The sequence below is a fragment of the Anopheles cruzii genome, unplaced genomic scaffold, assembly GCF_943734635.1.
Source record: "Anopheles cruzii unplaced genomic scaffold, idAnoCruzAS_RS32_06 scaffold00302_ctg1, whole genome shotgun sequence".
NCBI lineage: Eukaryota > Metazoa > Arthropoda > Insecta > Diptera > Culicidae > Anopheles > Anopheles cruzii.
Window position 1 is genome coordinate 1 of NW_026453925.1, and position 21,728 is coordinate 21,728.

The following is a 21,728-nucleotide window of genomic DNA, read 5'->3' on the forward strand; positions in this document are numbered from 1 at the left end:
GTAATGCCCCCTTGAGAGCTGGGAATTGTTAAATTGTTTTTGTTATATATGTGCGTAGGTCGAAATCAATTAAAAACCAATAAACTACTTTTCGATGTTAGTTTGAAGTTCAGTTTGGGATGTCAGAAAACGATCAGTTTGAAAATGCTGTCATTTTTCGATCAATAGCAGACAGCATAATAATGCGCAATACTGTTAGTCAGCGAGCTGTCAAACTAACCCCCCGATTACGGTTTTCAAACACTTGAGTTGTCAATCTCAAATGGCAAACTCAAGTGTCGGCATTACGGTTTTCAATTAGAGAAGCTCCGAGTGCTAAATGTGCTAAAATGTGCTAAAAAGCTTAATGTGAAAGCTTTTCAAGCTCTTTGGGTACGAAGTGTCATTTCTGGTGCATTTTTGTAAACATTGCACACACAGATACACATACACAGGTAGCAGTTCAGCTGTGCGTGCGATTTTTGCTATTATATTTCTCAAATTTTTAGATGTTTAAAAGGTTGTAACTCGAAATATTGTATGCTGGCGGATCACCGAGATCATGAGTACAAGTTCGCGCACGAAATAACGAATGAAACGCGCGACGGCCTGTGTGGTTAGTTCCGGGTCGCACAGCGAATTCGGCTGCTAGCTGGTCCCGTTCTCCAACGCGATGAAAGTGATCGGTGATCGGCAAGCAACGTTCGGATTCGGTGCGGCTCTGTCGCCGGCCATAATAACGAGACAGTTGTTGGTTCAACGTTTACGCGTTTACAATTACGCGTTCTCGGTGTACATGATTATTTGTTCTTGTTGTACACCAATGTGTGAGCTACTGAGTTCCCTATCTATCTATCTATCTATCTATTGGTGGCGCGAACGCCCGATTCGGGCTATGGCCGCTTGTATCGAGACCCTCCAGCTGTCTCGGCCTACTGCCCTGCCTCTCCAGTCTGCTACACCGAGCAGGTCCTCGCTGGCCTTACGGACGCTGTCCTCCCATCGGGCTCTTGGCCTACCGACTGGTCTCCTGCCGTGTACCGTTCCCAATAGCGTTTTCTTTGGTAGCCTTGTTTCGTTTATCCGTATAATGTGGCCCGCCCATTGCAATTTTTGTTTCTTTATCATGGTGGAGACGTCATCGAACACTGCAAAGATTTCACTATTATGCCTGATCCTCCAGTGCTCTCCATCCTTCACTGGGCCTAGTATCCTTCTGAGGATCTTTCTCTCAAAGGCATTAATTTTGTTTTCTTGGGACTGGGTTAGGACTCTGAGTTCCCTATCACTTATCCTATTTGCTGTAAAGCAGGCTCTTAGTTAGGCAGACCTACTTTGGACTAGCGACAGTGGCAGTAAAGGAACTGAAAATACTAAGATTCTTCGCAAAATTTTGCGATGTAAATTTGACAAATTGAATTTTTCATCACCAAAATACAAACTATCTTTGAAAGTATCACTATCTTTGCACGGCGCAGCATAAACAATACAAAATAATTGATAAAATCAAAGACATCCTCACAGAACGGCACTTTCCGTTACGAAAAGTTGACGGAAACTCGATTGTCAAATTCGAGTCTCCGTTTGAAAACCATAATGCCGTGACAACTCGATTGATCGAGTGAACAAGTTCATCCAGCCGAAAGCTTTCCATAAAAAGCGTTCATCCAGTTTGCGTTTGAGCGCCCAGTGAACAATTTTGAGTGCCCGAGGTACCCCTCGGCCTGAGGAAGGGATGAGGAAGGCTGAAACCGAACCCCCTCTGCCTGCGACGAGGAAGAGAAAAGTCGGGCAGGCGGGCTCGTGAGGGTCCGCTCGTACCCAGTGAACAATTTTGAGTGACCGAGGTACCCCTCCGCCTGAGGAGGGGACGAGGAAGGCTGAAACGAGTGAGCTCGAACGCCCCTCTGCCTGCGGCGAAGACGAGAGGGGGCGCGCGCGACGCTCGCTGCAGTGAGCAGGCCGGCTCATGAGGGTCCGCTTGTAGGCAGCGGCGGAAAAGAGCGGAGGAAGCCACGAGAGGAGGGAGTTTCACGCGCGAGCTTGTGGGTTTGAATTACCTGGGGAGGGAAGGGCGGAAGGGCCGAGACCCGAAGCGACCGCGAGCATGTGGAAGACGAACGGACGGAGGAAAGGGAAAGGAATAGAAAAAAAGAGACAGCGAGGGCGAGCAAGCCGGCCGAAGCTGCAAGCAGTCTAAAACTGTCTGAGTCCAGGAAAGCATGCTGCCAGGACTTAGACCAATTTTGCTCTGCAAATTTACCTTGCTCTAAGTGCCAGTTTCTCAATTTGTTACTCCTAAGTGTAATGTTCCAAGTGCAAGTGCATCTCGTACCATCATGTTTGATCCTGATAAAATAACACAGGTAAGTTTATTGGACAGTGTTCAGTGACAGCGAAATAATGTTCAAAAGTTTTCACTTTGCTCGTTTCAGTGTCAACTGTGTCACAACTGTGTCTCGTCAGTTGTCTCATCAGTTTGTGGAAAAGGTAAGAAAAAATGACAGGATTGCAATGCAAACAATCTAACAACAATTTACTTTCTTCTCTTCCTTTGAGAAATGCATCGAAGACCACGCGTGAAACAATCTGCGCAGCAAACATAAACCCGGCTGGACCCACCGACAATGTGTGTGTACGCGAAACAATGTGTTCGACGGGATGCCTCTATACCGCCACCAACGCAGACCTCACACACAGCCAACGCTGCATAGCGCCAGGAATGTACGAGTGAAGTGCGAAGAGTGAAACCGAAAAAGAGAGAGAAAATATACCGATTCGAAAACACGAACTATTTTGTTTTGGGGTCGGGATAGAAGAGAAAGAAAATAGAGTACGAAGGAAAGAGAGGGGACACATAGAAGAGAGGGAGAGAGAAAAGGGGCACGCGCGAGAGAATTTAAACTGACAGTCGGGCGTTGCGCCATTTCAAAGTTCGGACAAAGTCGAGAACGATTTGGCGAAGAAAATATACATAGGATTGTCTCCGAACCTTCAACGTAACTGTGAACTTTCGGCTCGGGCACTCAAAATTGTTCACTGGGCTTCGCTTCTCCGAGGGCATCGGAAGGAAGGACTGGAAAAAGACTCCGTCACAAAAAAAGAGACCGGAAGGAAATCGTCTCCCCATCCCGCGGGTGCAGAAGCAAGAGTCTGCACCACGCCGTTGCGCCGGAAGAAGACGGGAAGATGCGGAGTTAATTGTGCGGAAAATTGGGTTCATTGAAAATGAAGCTTTTCTTCCCGATCGATTGCGCACGCTGGCCTGGGCTGGCTCCGGCCCTCGCTTCCGGACCCTCGGCGGCTCACGTGTCGCGCGCTTTTCGCGATTTGATTGCCGCACGTGCTCCGTGCTAGGCAGGCCGTGCTTCTTGGACGGTTCAGTAACAGTTGATAGGTTGATAGTGGGTAGAAGTTTGCTGAACCCCTGCCGGTGCTCACGCCACTAAGAACGGTCATTCCTTAGCATTCCGGGGGCCCGACGGTGTTACGGTGGTTCTGGTGTGCAAATTTTCTTTCCCATGGCATGGAGCGCGCATCTCGCGCGAAAGTGATAACTCGACCCTTTCAGGTCCGGACGCTAAGGTTCCTTAATTGGCCCCGGGTTGGGGAAAAGTTTTTCCATCGCACATTTTCCTTCCGCCGCCGCGCCCAGCTTGGCAGGTTCGGTTGAAAACATTACTAACTTTGGCCGCTTTCCTCCACACGATGATGGGCCCCCTTTTTCCTTCTCGCGGACGTTAGCAAACTTTCGTGCTCTCGGTAATTAGTTTCGGCGGCGGAGACGGCGGCGATGCTTTTTTGGCTATATTGCTGTGCCTCGCTTCAAACGCTTTAATTTAATTTTTCACTCATCGCTCGGAAACGCTCGGTGGGAGCGGCCAAGCCGTTCTGTGACGGCTCGAAGCTGGCCGTGGCCGTGAAGAGAATGTGCGCCTCTGAGAGCTGCCGTCGCGTATGGAACCCGTTAGGTTCTACACTTTATTAGAAGTTTCCTTTTTGCATGGAGCTCACAAATAAATATACATGTTTATGCTGTGAGCACTCTGTGTGTGTGTGTGTGTGTGTGCGATAAAATGTCCCGCACGCCACAAAGTAGGATTTAATTTTCCGCTTTTTCCTCCCAAGTAAGGGCACGCAAAATGTAGAGATCGCAAAAAGCTTTCCGCACAAGTGACGACCCCAAGTTGCGGGAGCAACTGCGGGACGTATTGTTGCTTTGTGGCATTCGTTTGGTTTTTGTGGTCAGGAGTATTTTAATTATTTCCGTTTTTCCAACTCCGTTTGGCCCGTGAAACTCGTTTGACACTAAAGAACGTTAACCTAAGAATAGCAAAACGAAAGAGGTGTACGAATTGCATTTTTCCTATCCTTTACCGATGCATTTCTTTCATCAGACCCCCTGCACAAATAGTACTTTAGAATTTGTACATAAAAGTGCCAGGTTTGCAGTTTGCAGTGAACTACACACAAAATGCTGTCGTTGGAGTTCCTGAAATAGAAAATGAAACCTCTTTGGCATTCTTAATTTTTTTTAATGTTTAAAGTTGTTTCTTTATTAGACAAAAATGCTTGATTACATGAGAGTACAGAGATATTCCACATTGGGATTGCAGCTATTTGATAAGTCCAAGGTCTCAAAATGTTGAAATGAAAATGTTTCGATTTAAATCTATTTAAATTATACTTGTTTGTTATGTCACGTAGCATTGAGTCATTTTTTTCTTACTTAACAACTTAACTACAACTTACAACTATTCAGCTTCAAAAGCTTCAGATAATTAGCTCTCGAATTGTCGGATGGATGGAATTATTGCATCTTTTGATTAGGGCTTCTTTTAGTTTGTTAATTTCGAACGATAGTCTATGCGCGCCAGCAAGTTTTAGGACAAGATTCGTTGGTGTTCTCCAGTATAAATTAAGGATCATTTTGAGAATTTTATTCAGTCTCATTTGTATCGACTGGAAGTTAATTTTGGAGCATTTTACCCACAGTGGCATTCTTGATTGAACTTTCTGTAGTTGACACTAATAACAAAAAGGACTATTGTTGTGAATTTCACTGTCGGTCGCTACATTGGATGTTGATTGTTTAATTGCCATTTGAACCAAATTCATGTTCACTGGAGTGCGCACTCAGCACTAGACTTGATTATGTGGACTGGCAACTTGTACAAACAATTAGAAGTTATGTTACCAACAGAGAGTGAGACAGCCGTGTGCTTTCGAAAGGGATCAAAAAAAGGGACACGAAATAAAGTAAACGAAAGCAAATGAATGTGCTGGGCAAATATCAAAGCAACCTGCGCCGGGGGGGTGTTTCGGTTTAGGATAAACGAGAACAACGAGTTTTTGGTGGCCGTGGACTATCGTGGGCTGCGTGACAAGTACAACGACTCCCCGCCGCATTGCCGACGATCCTAGAAGCCCGGTTTTATTGACGGATTGTCACATCGTCGTCGTCATCGTCATCGGTGGACCGGTTTTTCTATGGCCATTTTCATCGGGTGGGCCGTCGGATGGCAAATTATTAAAAAAACAACCGGAGTACCAAACATGAGCACCCCAACATAAATACGCCAGTCAGTGGTGGTGCTGTACAACTCCCCAGCTCCCATTGGCCCAGTGGACCTCCCAATAGAAGGAGCTTTCTTTTTTCCTTTTTTTAATGTGTTGCCATGTTAACGAGTTCAAACCACTCGTCGCACCAGGCAATCGATAGTGTGTGCGGTGACATCCCTTGCCTACGGCCGTGTGTGTGTGTGCTTGGGATTGTCATGCAAGCATAGCAACTTTGTTGCCGTCCAACGACACACCGCTCTATTGCGTGGGGTGTGTTGTGAGGTGCTTGGTAATGTCTCCTCGTGGAATCAGGTTTGTAAAAATGTATCCTACTTTGTTATTATTATTTTTTTTGCTCTACTACTACAAGTTTGTGGTCGGTTGTGGGGCGTCGTGTTGGTTGACTGGCCTCTGTTTAGGGTAGGCGGCTCGCTGTGACTTTATTTTTACACAAGCACACACTCGGAGCACCACGATGATAGTCTCTATCTTTTGGTCTGTTTTTTATCTCGTACGAGATGCGAGTATTGTGAAAAATATAAGTCGGCATTGAGATGTAGAATGTTGCCCGATAGAGTGGAGCGCTGAGCGAGCGGAATGTTTTTTAACTAAACATTGCACCATTTTTAAAGTTACATAGGAGAAAAGGTCCTTCGTGGTTGTTGCGTTCGATGGTTCCGAAAGTAATGGAACCCAAAAGTCCCATCTTGTCACGCGCTCACATTTCTTTTTTTGATGTAACACGATCGAAGCGAATGAAGTGGCCGCCCGCCCCGAAATGGTTCGTGAATCGGTGAATGGTGGTCGGTCGATCCGTCCGCAACAAGGTCCGGGCCGGACGGGACACACCGGGCGCTTCGACAGTTCGTTCTGAAGTGTGGAATGTAGAACACCGTAGCACACGCCGCCGCTACATCCTGCGCGCGGCCCCTCAGTCGGTCGGTCGCCATTGATGCTCGCAGTTGGGGCTATTTTTAATCACGAAAAAATCACCCTCATCATGCGAGAGAGAGCGGAGTGGGGTCTGCTTGGTGTGTCGCCCCGCACCGCATGCTTTGATGGTTTTTGAGGGTGGAAAATGTGTCACGTTGCTGCAAGAGCACATCATTATTAGCGCAAATCTATCCCACCCCGACGTTCCATTCAAATTGGGTGTGGGTCGTTGTTTTCTCGATTCCCGGGGAATGGTGTGCGGTTGTGTTTGCCTATATTGGTGTCCGTCTTTGGTTTCCTTCGGTTTTCTGCCTTTTTATCTCTTCAAATTTCATCCATTCTTGTTCGCTAGGTGCTCGTCTTCAGCACCAAGGTGATCGTTGTTAACGACATCTACTATTTACTTGAACGGCGTGCCAAACGTCTTCATCGCCGAAAGTGAATCATCTCAGTGGCTATTGCTTTCTCACAGAAGCAGCGGCGATAAGTGTGTTGGGTAGAAAATTCGATTATCGCCAGCAGCCACCACCACCACCACACAGGCCGGAGCTGCCATCTGATTGCGCGCTACCGAAACATTAGAGAGCGCGGATTGTCACAAAACGAGTCAGCTACCCCATCGCCAGTGGCTGCCCAAGGCCGTCCGGTCTGGCGAGAGATCGACAGCATATTGGCCCGCGGAGGGGGGCTACATGGTCTCATGGGCTCCGCTGCACACCCGAGTGCTCGAGGGGGCCGGGCGATCAGGCACGGACCTCCCGTTTGGTAGAAAGCGAATCGGTGGGAGAAATGAAAATGAAATTGGGCGATGAAGTGTGGCGTAGATTTTATGTGCACACGACTTGTAGGGAGCCAATAGACAGCGGACAAGGAGCGGGTACCTTGGTGGCCTCCGAGACGGTATGAATTACGAATAGAGAGAGAGAGAGAGACTTTCTGCAAAATGTATCTGGGGAAGAAGATCGCGCCACGTGTGAGTGAAGGAGATCGGATTTTTTGGGAGTGACTGTAGTAGCTTCACGGTTAATGACTTCAAACATCGTGCTGGAGTAGCTGACTGGGAATAGCACGGTACGAGATGAGTCGGCCAGACTACATCTCTGTCTCCCCCCGCCGGCAATCCCGTACAGGACTTAAAGGGGAACGAAAATGTTCAAAAACTGACATTTGCGCTTTTGACTGAGCCGAGCTTTAAGGTCACCAACGTTTGCAACGACTGCAAGTGACATTTTCGGATCCTTCTCTTCTTAATATCCTGTTCCAAATCAACAACATATAAATTTGCGTTCGCTATCGAGTGAGACACGCGCCCTGCACTCGTGGCCAAAATTATACGTCAACCATCAGCAGTTGCCATTCACGACGTACTTCGCGATACGTGTTAAACACCGCTGCCAAATCCTTCGACGGCCGGTTTGGCCAGCCAAGCCAGCTCGACTCTCTGCTCAAACTGCTGCTCACTTTTACACAACCCGGACACGACGCACCACACATACGTGACATTTAGATGGTCGAGATTGAGCTTTACGGGGGCAGGCAAGTCGGCGGCACCACTCATACATTCGTGGCCCGACGTGAGATGATGCTTTCTCTCGCGCGGTTGCTTAAGCCCCACCGTCTGGCCTGGCCTGGTCTGCTTTAATTTGTTCCGGCCCATCCGGTTTAAACTGCATCCGGCTTTTCGGTGGTTGTGGACGACCTTGTCTCTTTTTTCGACGGTAGCCCGATCCGAGGCCGCCACGTTTCAGCGTGTTAAGCGTCGTTCGTATTTTGGAACGTGTTTCTTTAAACCACCTACGTGATATGGTCGGACCCCACCAGTAAACTGACTGGCGGCCATTCGCCGCTTTCACGCCGCGTTTTGACCGTCGCCAATAAAAATGTGATCTGATTTTTACGTCGAATTCCGTTTCCGTTTCGTTTCAGAATGCCAATACAGGCGCCCCAATGGACAGAGTTTCTCAGCTGTCCCGTTTGCTGCAACGAGTTTGCGGCGAACTCGCGCCCACCGATCAGTCTAGGGTGCGGACACACCATCTGTCGCACCTGTCTGGCCACGCTCCACCACAGACAGTGCCCCTTCGATCAGGTGAGTCCTAGAACGGTTGGTTTTTTATATATTGCAGGTTCCAGAAATATCTCAATCTGTTCGTGATACACTTACTGTGCCGAAGGATTATGGAATTAATTTTATTGAAGTTTTCGTTGCCTTTTCGCTGATGCTTTTCATAACGATTTTGGAGAGTTGTGTCGATAATTTTTGTATCTTCTTCCATATTAAGAATTTCGAACTTTTTGTTGTATTACTTTACGTTTTTACCGGAAGGATCAGTACCGTACCGTCTCTTCTTTTTTACTCATACCACTGTGTCCGGTCGGTTCCGGTTGTCAATTACGTGTCACTTTGACAGTCATCTTGTAGCACTGAAACAGATCTGTTGAACTATGGTTGATTTTGATGATAGAGTCGACGTCCGCAGATGTGTCTATGCTGGCCAACGAAACTGGCCTTACAAAAACAAAAGTAAATGTTAAGGTTCCATAATATCAAATATCAGGGTAGTCAAACAAGCGTGCACTTTTTCATTTGGTTATGAAAAAACGGCTCAGTATTGTTCGATGCTTGAAATTTTATTTGAAAGGTTAATTCATGCAATTTATGTATCAAATACAATTTTGATTGCAGAAAATTGGCAAATAGGAAACATTTATTTCCAAAGTTGTAGGTCGTCAACTCATTCGTCAAAAGCACATTTCATTGAAGCAAATTTCCATCTCGGTGGCTACGTTAATAAACAGTATTGTGGTTCGAAAACCCCACACATCGTGCAAGAGAAGCCAATGCACCTCCAACGAGTGACTGTTTGGTGCGGATTTTGACTGATAGGTTCTTCGGTGAAATTGAAGCTGAGAACTTGGACGGCATTTGCAATCAACAGGACGGCGCTACGTGCCATACAGCGACAGTCAGAATCGATATTTATTTTATGCGAACAAAGCAGCAACTATTGACAACCTCAAGACCCAAATTCAAGTGCTGCTATTGCCGAAATAGGACCAGATACAATCGAAAATGTACTCAAAAATAGGTCGACCGAATGAGCTACTGCCAAGCTAATCGTGGTGAACCGTATAATTTGTTATAATTTGGGCTTTCGAAACACTGTATCAACCTGAGCGCAAACCTTTGAGTTGGTTCTGCTTAAAAAGTCGCGTTTAGTTTTTTAACATTCTCTGGAAAAAGCCTTCAGGGCTTAGCGATTTATTTTAAGCGACGATAGCACGATGGAGTCACTATTGTTGGCCAGTTTTAAAATGGTCGTTGCTTCCTATTCGACGGTGCTAAAAAGGATGAAACATATTTCAATTAGTTCTTGAAACTAGTGAATGAACCAATATAAGGCCAGCAAATATTATGGAGAGAACGAAAAGCGACGTTCCTTTTTGTTAAATCAAACAATTTCAGCAAACAAAGCGTTGCCTGCTTGATGTTCCAAAGTACTCGACATCTACTAAACGCCTCCTGTGACTGAGTAAGTCGTTGATACGAACGAACAACATAATGCAAAAAAGGATTCTGGTCCCCGTGAGTCCTTCGGAGAGAAAGGAACACCTTCCCCGAAATAGGACAATGAACCGAAAGTTTATCTTATTACTGTGTGTGGTGTGGTTTGGTGTGTGTTGTACCACCATCCCGTCCCGTCCCGTCAAGCGGTGTCCGGCCTGTCACGTGTGGCTAGAACCCGGGCCCCGGGATCGATCGACCTACCGACCTCTGCGAGCGAAATCGACAGCACTCTCCTCGGCTCTCTAATGTCATCTAATATTAACAAACGACTGTTTTGTGTCTAGTGGTGGCGAGTGGTGTGCCGCGTGCCCTCTGAAAGCCCGCAAAACACATGGACTCTCGGTGTGGAGAGTATGATTATTTTCCTTTTTTATGTTGGCCCGATGGACTGTGGTGTGGTAGTTTAGGACTTTATTGGTTACGGCACGGGATGCGAAAGGATTTCGCCACGCGCAAGATGCGAGAGGGAGGCACTTTTCCCTACGGTGGGGCAGAATTCGCCGGTTTTTTTGCTTGTCCGTGTCTCGGTGTTGGTGTAGCAAGCCGCTCCTTTTTGTGTCTGGGCTCTGTGTTCCCAATCTCTCGGCCGCAGGGCCGAGTGGGAGCCTGATGCTGGGTCCTGCGAGAGGGCGCGCTCTGTGTTTGAGTTTCGCTTCAACTTCGTTATTTTACATTTTTATGATGCGCTTCGTTGACACACAAAGCACACAGAAGAGAGGTCTCCCTGGCGCTCCTGGGTGTGGAGTGCCCTCTCCGTCTGGGGTCGCAGCAATGGCCGAAAACGGAACGGAATGGAACGGAATTCCACGTGGGCCGCACTAGTCTCTGCGTGGTATGTGTGTGTGTGGTGCTTCCGGAATTGGATTCCAACGAATTCCGGCACAGTCAGGGAGTCAAGCTGGTTAAATTTGTCGCTCTCTAATCTGATTTACAAACATCCGTGCGCGATCGGGCAACCCCGGGTGGCCTTGTTGTTACCTCTGGTTGCTAGCTCTGATAAGCGGCAGGAGAATAACTCCTTCGAAACATCCCGTTCCCCTCGTTCAACCTTGTTGGTCCGGGTACGAAACGTCAAAAAAATATTTCAAAAAGCTTAGCTCCCTGGAGGCAGCGGAACTCCTTCTGAAAACTCCGGACCATGTACCATGGTAAATCATGTTCGGGACACAGTGCGCCGTTTTTTGTGCCGTTTATTTAATGTTTTATTTGGTGGCCGGATTCGTCCTTCCGATGTTTATTGAAGCACGACGACGAGTCCCCCGCGGTCGAAAGTGGAACCGATTCTTTTTGGTCTCTCTCGGAGGGGCGCATCCTTTTTTCCTCCGTCCGTCCGGCTCCGTCAGGTGTTTTTGACCGGATTTTGCCAGTCCTTTTTTCGTGGTCCTGCCCAAAGCCACTTTACATCTTTGGCTTCTTCTCACTTCGCCGCCTAGCCAGGTTTTTTTAGGGCTGTTGTGCGCTTCTTGGAAAACCCGAAATCCACCTGATCCTGGGGGGTGTTTTCAGCTTTCAGCCACCGCCACCGGCTCCCCGCCGGCTTATTGTCGTCGTCGTCTGTCGGATCGGGGAGATCCTTTGTCGAACCGTTTAGTGTTGCCGCGCGCGCGTGGATCCCACCGGTCACGTTGCTGGGCTGTGTGTGGCTGTGGGGTACTATTTATGTGGAAACGGTGGAAAAGTGGCAAAAAATTGAGAAAACCCTGTTTTTTTTTTGGTTTGGTCGGATACACAATTTAGCGCGTGTTTCCAGTTGACTTAATATGGATACCGTTATTCTTTGTTGTGTTTTTTTTGTTGTTGATGTTATCCGCTTTATGATGTTGTCCCGGTGTGGTGGTGAGCAGCATCAGTCTGGCCAGTGTGCGAATCGCGAATTCTTTCGCCCTTTTTTATTTTGGGATTATGTTTGAACTACTTTTTCTGGTCCAGGAATTTATGCCGATTTGTTAAATTTTATATTTCTTTCCAATTTTAGTTTCGATTGAAATTAAAATTTCAAAAGCGTTGAAGCCAACGAGAAAGCACTGGACCAAAGCGGAACGAAATATGAAACAAATCCGCCGCGATCCGAATTGTAAAACTCCAGTTTGGCGCTGTTGAAGATGATAGTCCTACCGAGGCGGAAATTTGGTGCTCTTCATTGATCGGAATGGAGTACTCGAAATTAAACAGTTTCGAGCTTCGCCTATAAAACACTCCTTATGTAATAAAAGTTCCCTATGTTTTTTCCCTATTTCTATGTTTTAGTTTAGATTACTTTCTGTTAATCGATGATCGTTTTATAATTTTTGGTTCCTGTTTCACTTTTATCTTTTTAGGAGTTTTTCTATTTATGCATTTCCTTTTTGTTTCTTTGTCTTTACATGCAACTGCGTTCGTTTCATGCCCTTTGCGTTCATATTGTTGAACTGACCTTCGGTTACATGTTTACTGTATTAGACGCTTATCTGTGGTGTATTAGGTTTCTCGTACAATTCTTGATCCTCGAAATTTTTGATGCTCCTGCTCCTAGGTCCGAATGCAAATTCGGCTGATTGCGATCGCTTTATCCGACACAATGAAGAGCGCATTGTTCAACTTTCTATGTTGAATTGCTCATCTGTCCACTTTCTTTTTCATGGGATACCGAATGTTGCTGGGATTTCAGATTTCGGATGTGGAACGATCCTGAAACTTCATGGCTGAATCGAATCGAAGAACCCCCGGTCACAAAAGACGCAAATCGTAAACGCGCGGAAATCGTAACGAAATATGGCACCTAATATGAATAAGTTTGCATTAGGCGTACGATTTTTTATTCGCACTTCCACCCCGAGAATGCCGGCGTTTGGCCGTTTCGCGGATCTTGGCCGCGTTTGAAAGAGGATTTTATCCGAGACCGTTTCACCGCGCGCGCGTCCGCCCCGTTTTACGACACCTCCGATGGCAATAGCTTGCGGTTATGCCGCGGTGCAGTAACACACCGCGTACCTCCTTGGCACTATAAATAAGTAAAACCATTCGACAGCGTGCGCGGCGCCGCACACATCCTGTGACTGCTGCTGCTGCTGCGTTTGGGAGTCACCCGGGGAGGTGGCGCAGGCCAATCGTTTGGCGTTTGGTGCCAGCGGAAACATATTGCTCGGTAAATCCTTTTTTCAGCTTTGCTACCGCTCCCGGAGGGACGATAAAAACGGGGGAATGGCTGCGGATGTGGTGAGGTTAAAGCGCGCGTTGCGTTGCGGCGATGCTGTTTTTCATAATACTTACCACCCAGCAGCGCACTGTGCCGAGCCGAGCAAGATCGGGTGTTGCCGGTGGTTCGTGCTGTTGCTCGTTAGATAAGGGAGTTCGACTTCGGTTGGCTGGCCAGGATAATAAATCGTTGGGCGCTCCTTCGTGTACACGCGGGTTGCGCCGTCGTTTAAGCGATTCGCCCACCACGCGCCGGAGACATGGTCCTCCGAGCCGCCGCGGCGCTCTCCGGGTACGCGGTACCCGGGACGAAGCGTCGTCGTGAACGAAAATATGAATATCGTGTTCCGTGGGCCCCAATATTCCACCGGCGGTCGTAATGGAGAGTTATGTGTGTGCATCTCGTCGGAGTATTTTCATTTTATTGGCCACGGCTACAGCCACAGTCCCGGCCCAGGTCAAAAGTCGCACGCCACGTGGTTGCTACGCGCAAAGCATAATCCTGCCCGGGCGACAGCTTTTTTCGGTTTATATATTTCAGTGTCAGTTTGTATGTTCACCCGATATTAGAACATCTTAGTGTGCCTTGGGGGGGGGAGCATAGAATAAATTGTTTTTTTTCTCTCGCTGGTTTACTTACTACCTTCTCTACCATCCTTGCTGGGATTTAGTGTTGTTCAGCTGGATATTTGTCAGTTGAAGTTTCTCCTTTTTTGGGCAATATTTCACTATCAGTTTTGGGCTCTGGTATTCGAAAGTCTGCGATCGAGGAAGATTATGTGAGTTGAGTTTGTATGATTAACTCACCATTCACCGCCATCTTTGATTGGTGTATTAATTTACCAGGTGTATACCTTTGAAAACGAACTTTTAAACAGATGTTTTAGCAATATTACCTTGTTTTAACATCAGGCAAAGGATTTCAGGTCGAAAAAAACATTAATTTAGTTTGCAAGTTACAACACGGTGTCCTTCCAAACACGACGGACTTGGCAGTTTCAAAGAAAATTTAATTAAGAATGGCGAATACTGGTTTGTTTACTACTGGCAATCATAGCATTCTACGTGTTGTGCACACGCTGGAGAGTGATTAAGTTAGCGAAGGTTGCTACAATTCACGGTCGACATTGCAAACTACCTGAGTGCGCGTACGAGGTGTGTTCAAAAAGTTCTGATAATTTTGTATAGACGGGGGCTACACTTTGGGTCTTAATAGCTTCACCATAAGCCACAGTCAACATTTCGAATGCGTCCGTGCTCTGAATTTTGTTTTTTACACAAAATTTGATAAAGATTCTTTGCTATCCATTTTTTGAAGCAGACAAAAATCAACGATAAGCCAAAACACGTCCAAACAAAACAGCTGTCAAAAATTAACTGATTACTAAAAATGGCCGAACTTGTCATCATAAGCGAGTGACATGAGTAGCAACCTAACGCCGCAAAAAAAATCGAAAATCGATTATACGTAGCCCCAGTAAATACAAAATTGTCAAAACTTTTTGAACACATCACGTATGTTGATCTAAAGAACTAATTGTGATGGAGAGCAATGCATGGTCAATGAATAGGAAAACAATCTTGCATTTTCTGTGATTTTCTTGAATTTTCTCTGTCTACTATGTTTTGCATAACGACGATGTTACATCCAATTCGTTACATGTTCGATGTTACACCCAAAATTAATGTTTCGATTCAAGCACTATATTTTGAGGTACTTTTAGTTGTTGGACCACATTTTTGAACGTCTTTTATTTGTAAGCACTTGGTTCTGCTCTCCGCTTTGAACGATGTTTTTCCCAGTATTCTCAATTATCGAAAGAGATTATTGTTACTTTTGTTCCACTTATTCCAAACACTTTGTCAACCGCAACCGTAAACTTACAAATTTTCCTTATTTTTCCCCTCTTTGCAGACTGTTATATCGACTGATTTAGACTATCTACCGATCAACAATGCACTGCTGCAGCTAGTCAGCACTCCGGTGGTCCCGCCGTCCTCGTCGTCCACGTATGGCAGCAAAGGAAACGGAGGGGGTGGTGCTGCGCTTGGTGCTGCTGCTGCGCTCGCCAATGGTGGCACCTCATCGCCGGGGGCGAGCTCTCAGGGAGCGGTCTGTGGGAGCCGAAACAATAGCACCACCAGCAGCAGTAATGGCAGCAGCACCAGTAGCGCTAGTAGCAGCAGCAGCACCAGCAGTAGTAGCAGCAACAGCAGCTCCGATGGTAGTGCGAGCAGCAACTGTAGTACCGCTTCCCCGGGGGGCAGCCTCAAGAGTGGCCCGGCGGCGGACCCGGATCTGAGCTCCACCAGTGTCCAGAGCTTGAACGCGGACGATCTGCAATGCTACAAGACTGCCAAGTCCTGCATCGAGCAGCTGGCACTCTACCTGAAACCATGCCCGGCGACGTCGCTGGCCACGAGTGGCGGCGGCGGTGGCGGTAGCTCGACAGCGGGACTGAGTGGCGGAAGCAATGGTGGCGGCGGCGGCGGTGCTAGTTTGCTGTCCCGCCAGATGCAGCGGAAGCTGGTGATCCTGGTGAACTGCCAGCTGATCGAGGACGAGGGCCGGGCACGGTCGCTGCGTGCCGCGCGCTCGCTTGGCGAGCGCACGGTCATGGAGCTGATCCTGCACCACCAGAACCCGCAGCAGCTCAGCACGAACCTGTGGGCGGCGGTGCGGGCCCGCGGCTGCCAGTTTCTCGGCCCGGCCATGCAGGAAGAGGTGCTGAAGCTGGTGCTGCTGGCGCTCGAGGACGGGTCGGCCCTCTCGCGGAAGGTGCTCGTGATGTTCGTGGTGCAGCGCCTGGAGCCGCACTTTTCGCAGGCCTCCAAGACGAGCATCGGGCACGTGGTGCAGCTGCTGTACCGTGCCAGTTGCTTCAAGGTGTCCAAGCGGGAGGGCGACTCATCGCTGATGCAGCTGAAGGAGGAGTTCCGCACGTACGACGCCCTGCGGCGCGAGCACGATGCGCAGATCGTGCAGATCGCGACGGAGGCGGGCCTCCGGATCGCGCCCGATCAGTGGTCCTCGCTGCTTTACGGGGACACCGCGCACAAGTCGCACATGCAGAGCATCAACGATAAGCTGCAGACACCGCAGTCGTTCGTACAGTCCGTGCAGGAGCTCATCATCGCGCTCCAGCGCACGGGCGATCCGGCCAACCTGTCGCCGCTCCGGGGCAACCTGAAGCACCTGGCCGGGATCGACTGGAACGCGGAGAACCACATCCCGAGCTGGTCGGAGTGCTCCGCCGCGCTGCAGGCCGTCAAGCGGGTCGTGGCCGGACTGGTGGAGTTTGTGCAGCACCACGGCAACCGGAAGCTACAGGAAGCGGGCCACCTGGCGCACAACCGAAACTACAAGATTAGCCTGTGCCGCGACCTGAACCACCGCGGCACGTGCCCCCGCGGACCGAACTGTACCTTTGCCCACTCGGAAGAGGAGCTGGAGAAGTACCGGACGAAGTTGCGCAAGAACCATGGCGCCGCGCTGCGCCCTCCGTTGGCGAACGGAAAAGAGGCCGGTGGTACGGCGACGGCGGTTAACCGACCGCGATCGGACCGCCTGATGGACTACGGTGGCGATGGTGGTGGTGGAGCGATGCATCAGAGTTCGTCCTCCTCGCACGGGTACCATTCGTCGGGTGAGGAAGCGTCTCCGGTTCGCTATCAAAAACCACCGATGGGTCACCACCACCGGATGGTGGACAAGACCCCGCTCGGGAGTGGGGCCAGTGGTGGCAGTAACGGCCCGGGACACCATATGGGTGGAGGAGGAGGTGGTGTGTCCATTCACGCGCTCGGCGGCGGTTCGGCGAATCAATCCGGATCGACGATGAACGGCGGTCGAACCGGGTACGGTCATCAGCAGCAGCAGCAGCAACATGGAGGAACGTCGGGAGGAGGCAGCGGAATGAACTATCACCTCGCTCGTCCACCTCACCATGGCCCTCCGGGACAGTCTCAGGGCGTTGGGCACCATCACAACGCCGCTTCGATGCGTTACCGTCCGCCCCATCACATGGTGTCGGGCGGAGGGCCCGCCACTGGAGGTGGTAGCGGAGGCAGCAGTGGCTACCTGGGAGGCCCCCCTCACCCGGGCATGCTTCCCCATCACTACGGAGCCAATAGTAACCATCACCACCACCATCATCTCCCGGCGGGCGCTTCCGGTGGTTCCGGTTATCCGCCAACAGCACCGCAACAACCACCACCGAGCGGCGCACCGGGGCAGCACTCCGGTCTGGAGCAACATCATGGCCCCCCGCTACCGCCGCCACCTCCACCAGCTACCTCTTTGCACCATGCACCGTTCCACGGTGGCCAAAGCATGGCGCAACATGGCGGAACGGACTTCCACGGAGCTTCCGGTTCGGAGAAGCACCTCACCGATCAACATCACCACCCGTCGTCGCACCATCACCATCAGCAGCACCATCAGCAGCACCACCAGCAGCAGCACCAGGCTGGCCTGCACCAGGGCGGCCAACAACATCAGCAGCAGCAACGCCGCGGAGCAGCAGGTTTCGGTGGATGGGAAGGTGCCGGTGCGGCCCCCGTATCATCTCCGGGTGGGTCACTGCAGCACCCTCCCATCGTCGGTGGTCCCCATTTGTCCGGTTCCTCGCCCCACTCGCAGCCGTCGCCAACGCCGCAGGGAAGCTATCCTCTGATGGCGCCACCGTTCGGCAAGAGTGGCCAACCGGGAGGCGGTGGCGCGCCCATCGCCAACACGCCAGCGACTGCCAGCTCGGTGTCTCCCCACGGAGTTCCCACGGGGATGGTTTCCAAGTACGGTGCCAGCGGTGCGGGTTCTGGACCTATGATGCATCATCATAGTCAACACTATCACCCGCACCCTCACAAGCTACCTCCGCAGCATCCAGCGCGCACCGATTATAAAGACAAGCATCACAACGGTGCCGTTGGTCGCATGGTGGGGCCACCAGCCAGCCATGCGGCAGCGGCGGCGGGACCCATGTCGGCGTATACTGCGGGTGCGGGTCGTAATGGTGTGACGGGAGCACCACCACCAGCTCATGCGCACTATCCCGGCGATCCAACGGTCTCGAATGGAGCCGGTCCGGGGTCACGCAACAACGGTGCTGCAGGCGGTATCTTCCACCCGATGCCTCTGCAGTATCAACGGGGCGGTGGCGGCGCACCACCACCACCGGACGCGGGGTACGCTTTCCCGAAGATGCTGTTCGATGGAGCGCCGGCGGGCAAGAAGCCTTCCTTCACGCAGCAACTTCTCAATCAGCACTTCAGCGATCTCGGTCTGGCACCGAACGCACCCGGCAGCGGTGGCACCATTCCGGTTAAACCGGACACGTTCATTCGCTCCGACTCGCTGCTGGCGGACGATGATGCGCTGCTGGTGGCGGAGCAGGACTTTGGCTCTGCCGCCCAGTACGGCCCGATCTCGCGCATGAATCCGATCGGTACGGAGCGTATCGATCTAGGACTGACGCCTCGGCCGCCTGGAACACCGAGAAGCACCACCGCCGGCATCGGGGGGCGCGACTGGTGGGCTAGTTCCGTTTCGATCGGTGAACATTCGCCAACCAACAGCAGTTCGGCAGCTTCGTCGCCATTCTATCACGGCACGGGAAGTACCGGCACCACCACCGGTGGCAACGTGGCCACAGCGCAACACCACAAGCATCCATCGACGTCGTCGGCGCACCATCACCGTCACCATCATCATCCGTACCACAGCAGCAACCCGTCGCAAGCGCAGCAGCATCAGCAACCGGCGTCGTCGTCGGCTCTCGTTGGTGGAAAGGGACTCCCGCCGCCACTGGAACCGAACAACAACACGCTCGACTACGATCTGCGTGCGGTGGAGAAGAAGGGGGTGCTCGATTACGATGATCATCCGACGGGTGCGGGATCGGCTGATTGCTGTGGCGGTGATCCTTCGGGCGGTGTCGATACACTGCAGCCGCCGGCCGGCCCAATGGTTGCTCCGGGTGAGCAAACTGGCTTCCTGCTGCAATCGCTCGTCGGCAGCTCGCCTGCCATGAGACCGTACACAACGCATCCGTACGCGTCCCCGGACGGCGGTGAGTCGATCAAGCCGGACCATTGCTCGTCGCCAGTACTTGCCGCTGCCGATCGTACCAACATCGACGAGCATCGTAAGATTGGCGACATGAAGGTAAATACATCGCCCCCGGGGGAGGAACAAAGTTTAGAACAGATCAGAGTATCCCATTCTTATTCCTCTACAGCTGGCGTCAGGAATGCAGTCACCAGCACCGGGAATGATGCTGTCAACTTCGTCGATTGTCGCCGGGGAGGTATCATCGGGCGCACCGACACCGGGCAGCATGTGGAACAATCTGCTCGATCTATCCAGTCTCAAACCATCGACCGGTGGAGATCAAATGGAGCTGGTGGAAGGCAGTAACGCTGGGTGCAACAACGGTAGCGGCACACCCTTTAAGCTTCAGACGATGATGGACACTTTCATGGGCAGCAGCAGCAGCAAGGCAATGTACGGCAATCCGTCGTCTGCCGCTGGTGGTATGCTAAGAGGGCCAGGAGAAGTAGCAAGCGATCATCAGCAGCAGCTGCCCCATAGCTACGCCGCGCTCGGCATTGGTCTGCAGCAACAGCAGCATCACGATGGTGGGGGTCGGTGCAATGGTAACGGTGAAATGGGACGACTTCATGAGATGCTGAATGTAACGACCACTGCCAGCAGCCAACCGACGTCCCCAGGCAACGAGGAGCAACGCAAAGCCAACGCATACAAGGATCTGACTGATCTTCGTGTAAGTTTTCGGGTTTGTGGCGCGACGATCGCTCAAGGGTTGTTCGCTAATCGTTGTTTGCCTCCATCTCATCCCATCGTCCCATGCCTTGTAGGGCCAGCCACGCACTAACCCGACGACCGTCATGCTAGCGTCGGTGACATCGGCCTCATCGTCCTCGCCTTCAGCAGCCTCCTCCTGTACGACGGCACCGGCCAGTGGTGGCAGCCTCAACCTGCACATCGATCCAACAACGGTCGCTGCCGCCTCAATGTGGAACAACCTGCTGGATTTGTCCAGCCTGAAACCGGCGGGACTGACGGGAGGTGGTTCATCGCCAGCGCTCGGTGCGGTAGTAGACACCGTCGGTGGTGGTTCGGCGGGAGCCTGCGATAATGGCGGTGGTGGCACGCACATCGGTGTTAGCAGTAACAACAGCACGGGCAACGGTAGCTGTGAAGATTCGTACGAAGCGGGTATTGCGGATGATATGCGCGAGTTGGAGCTAAGACTCGAGACAGAGCTGCAGCTCGACGAGAACGGTATATAATGCTGGATGCAGCCAGGTGGTTTGTGGGCGAATTGTATGATTTAATCGAAGCGTAGAAAGCGCGGTCAATAGTAGTAGTGCAGAAAGAGAGAGAGAGGAAGGGATACACAGGGCCTAGCCCTTGACCGATACGATCACGTGCGATCGAACTAACGGCACCGAAATGGTTAATGGGTTTGTCGAGTACAGCTTATTGTTGTATGGGTACTGTTTTTTTATTTACTATTATTATTATGCTTTATTCTGCAGTCGATTATTAACCGTCTCAATTTATACTGTAGTAGTTACGCAAAACGTTGGCTCACGTCTATGCTGAGCGGCGGTGTGTAAAGTTGCTCCTTCCACAAGGAATTTGAAACCTCCGCTTGGTTTTTCCGTACGAAACAAAAGAGGAACAATTTGTGCGCCACGTCGCAATAACAGGAAATGTGTTTAAACATTCGACTTCTGCTGTGCGGTTTTAGAGATTCTTAGTAAATGCTCTTTCGGAGAAATGCACTCTGATGGTGCGGAGAAGGAAGTGAACGGAGAAAATGTATAACAACGTTCCGGGAACGTTTAGGGTACAAAAACCGATTTGTTTGTTAGTACGTTTATGATATGCAGCAACTTAAGCGACAAAACGAACGCGCGCGGAATCGAACTAATGCACCTAACGTTTGGCTTCGTTTTAACGTCTCGCGGCAGGGAGGGGTATCGATACGGAGCACCACACAAACCATAGACCGCGGCTGCAGCCAGAATTTTCTCCGTGACGATACCTCTTCCTGCTGCTTGTACCGCTTCCTGTAGCGGTTGACATATTAGTGTTGATATAAGTTGTTTAGCGTTAAGAGTTTGTAACCTATGCTTTTCGCACACAAGTGCTGTGTGAATGTTAATAGCGAGTGTATTTTCGGTGGTGGATTGTCTTTTTTGCATAGTCAATGTTGGTTTGCAACGGTGGCAGAAAACTGATCCTGAGCTCCGAAGATAAACGAGAAGGGAACGATACGATGAGATGATCCAGATGCAATGCTAAGCATTCTTATTTAACATTTAGCTATCTTTAGCTCAATTAACCGAATGTTTTATTATTGTTAAAACTTAACTACCTTTAGCGGCGACCCCAATGGGTTGGGATGATGTTGATTCGACGCCACTGTGACATCTGTGACACGAAGAGGGCATTTACACCGTGTGCTCTTCGTTGTTTCTG

At 50.3% G+C, this 21,728-nt stretch overlaps 1 protein-coding gene across 1 annotated transcript; it reads left to right on the forward strand.

Moving 5' to 3' along the window:
- Positions 1–8,401: 8,401 nt before the first annotated feature.
- On the forward strand, positions 8,402–20,530 carry LOC128276013 (hornerin-like). The gene is made up of 6 exons (XM_053014482.1): positions 8,402–8,563; positions 15,132–17,582; positions 17,859–18,860; positions 18,972–19,382; positions 19,456–20,001; positions 20,096–20,530. The coding sequence occupies exons 1-6, from the start codon at positions 8,402–8,404 to the stop codon at positions 20,528–20,530; spliced, it is 5,007 nt and encodes a 1,668-aa protein (XP_052870442.1).
- The last annotated feature ends 1,198 nt before the right edge of the window (positions 20,531–21,728 follow it).

Bases quoted from the DNA above. Each gene is read 5' to 3' on its own strand.
- LOC128276013 (XM_053014482.1), top strand. From the start codon at position 8,402: ATGCCAATACAGGCGCCCCAATGGACAGAGTTTCTCAGCTGTCCCGTT. The intron at 8,564-15,131 runs GTGAGTCCTAGA...CCCTCTTTGCAG, and splicing joins GACAGTGCCCCTTCGATCAG to ACTGTTATATCGACTGATTT. The intron at 19,383-19,455 runs GTAAATACATCG...ATTCCTCTACAG, and splicing joins GTAAGATTGGCGACATGAAG to CTGGCGTCAGGAATGCAGTC.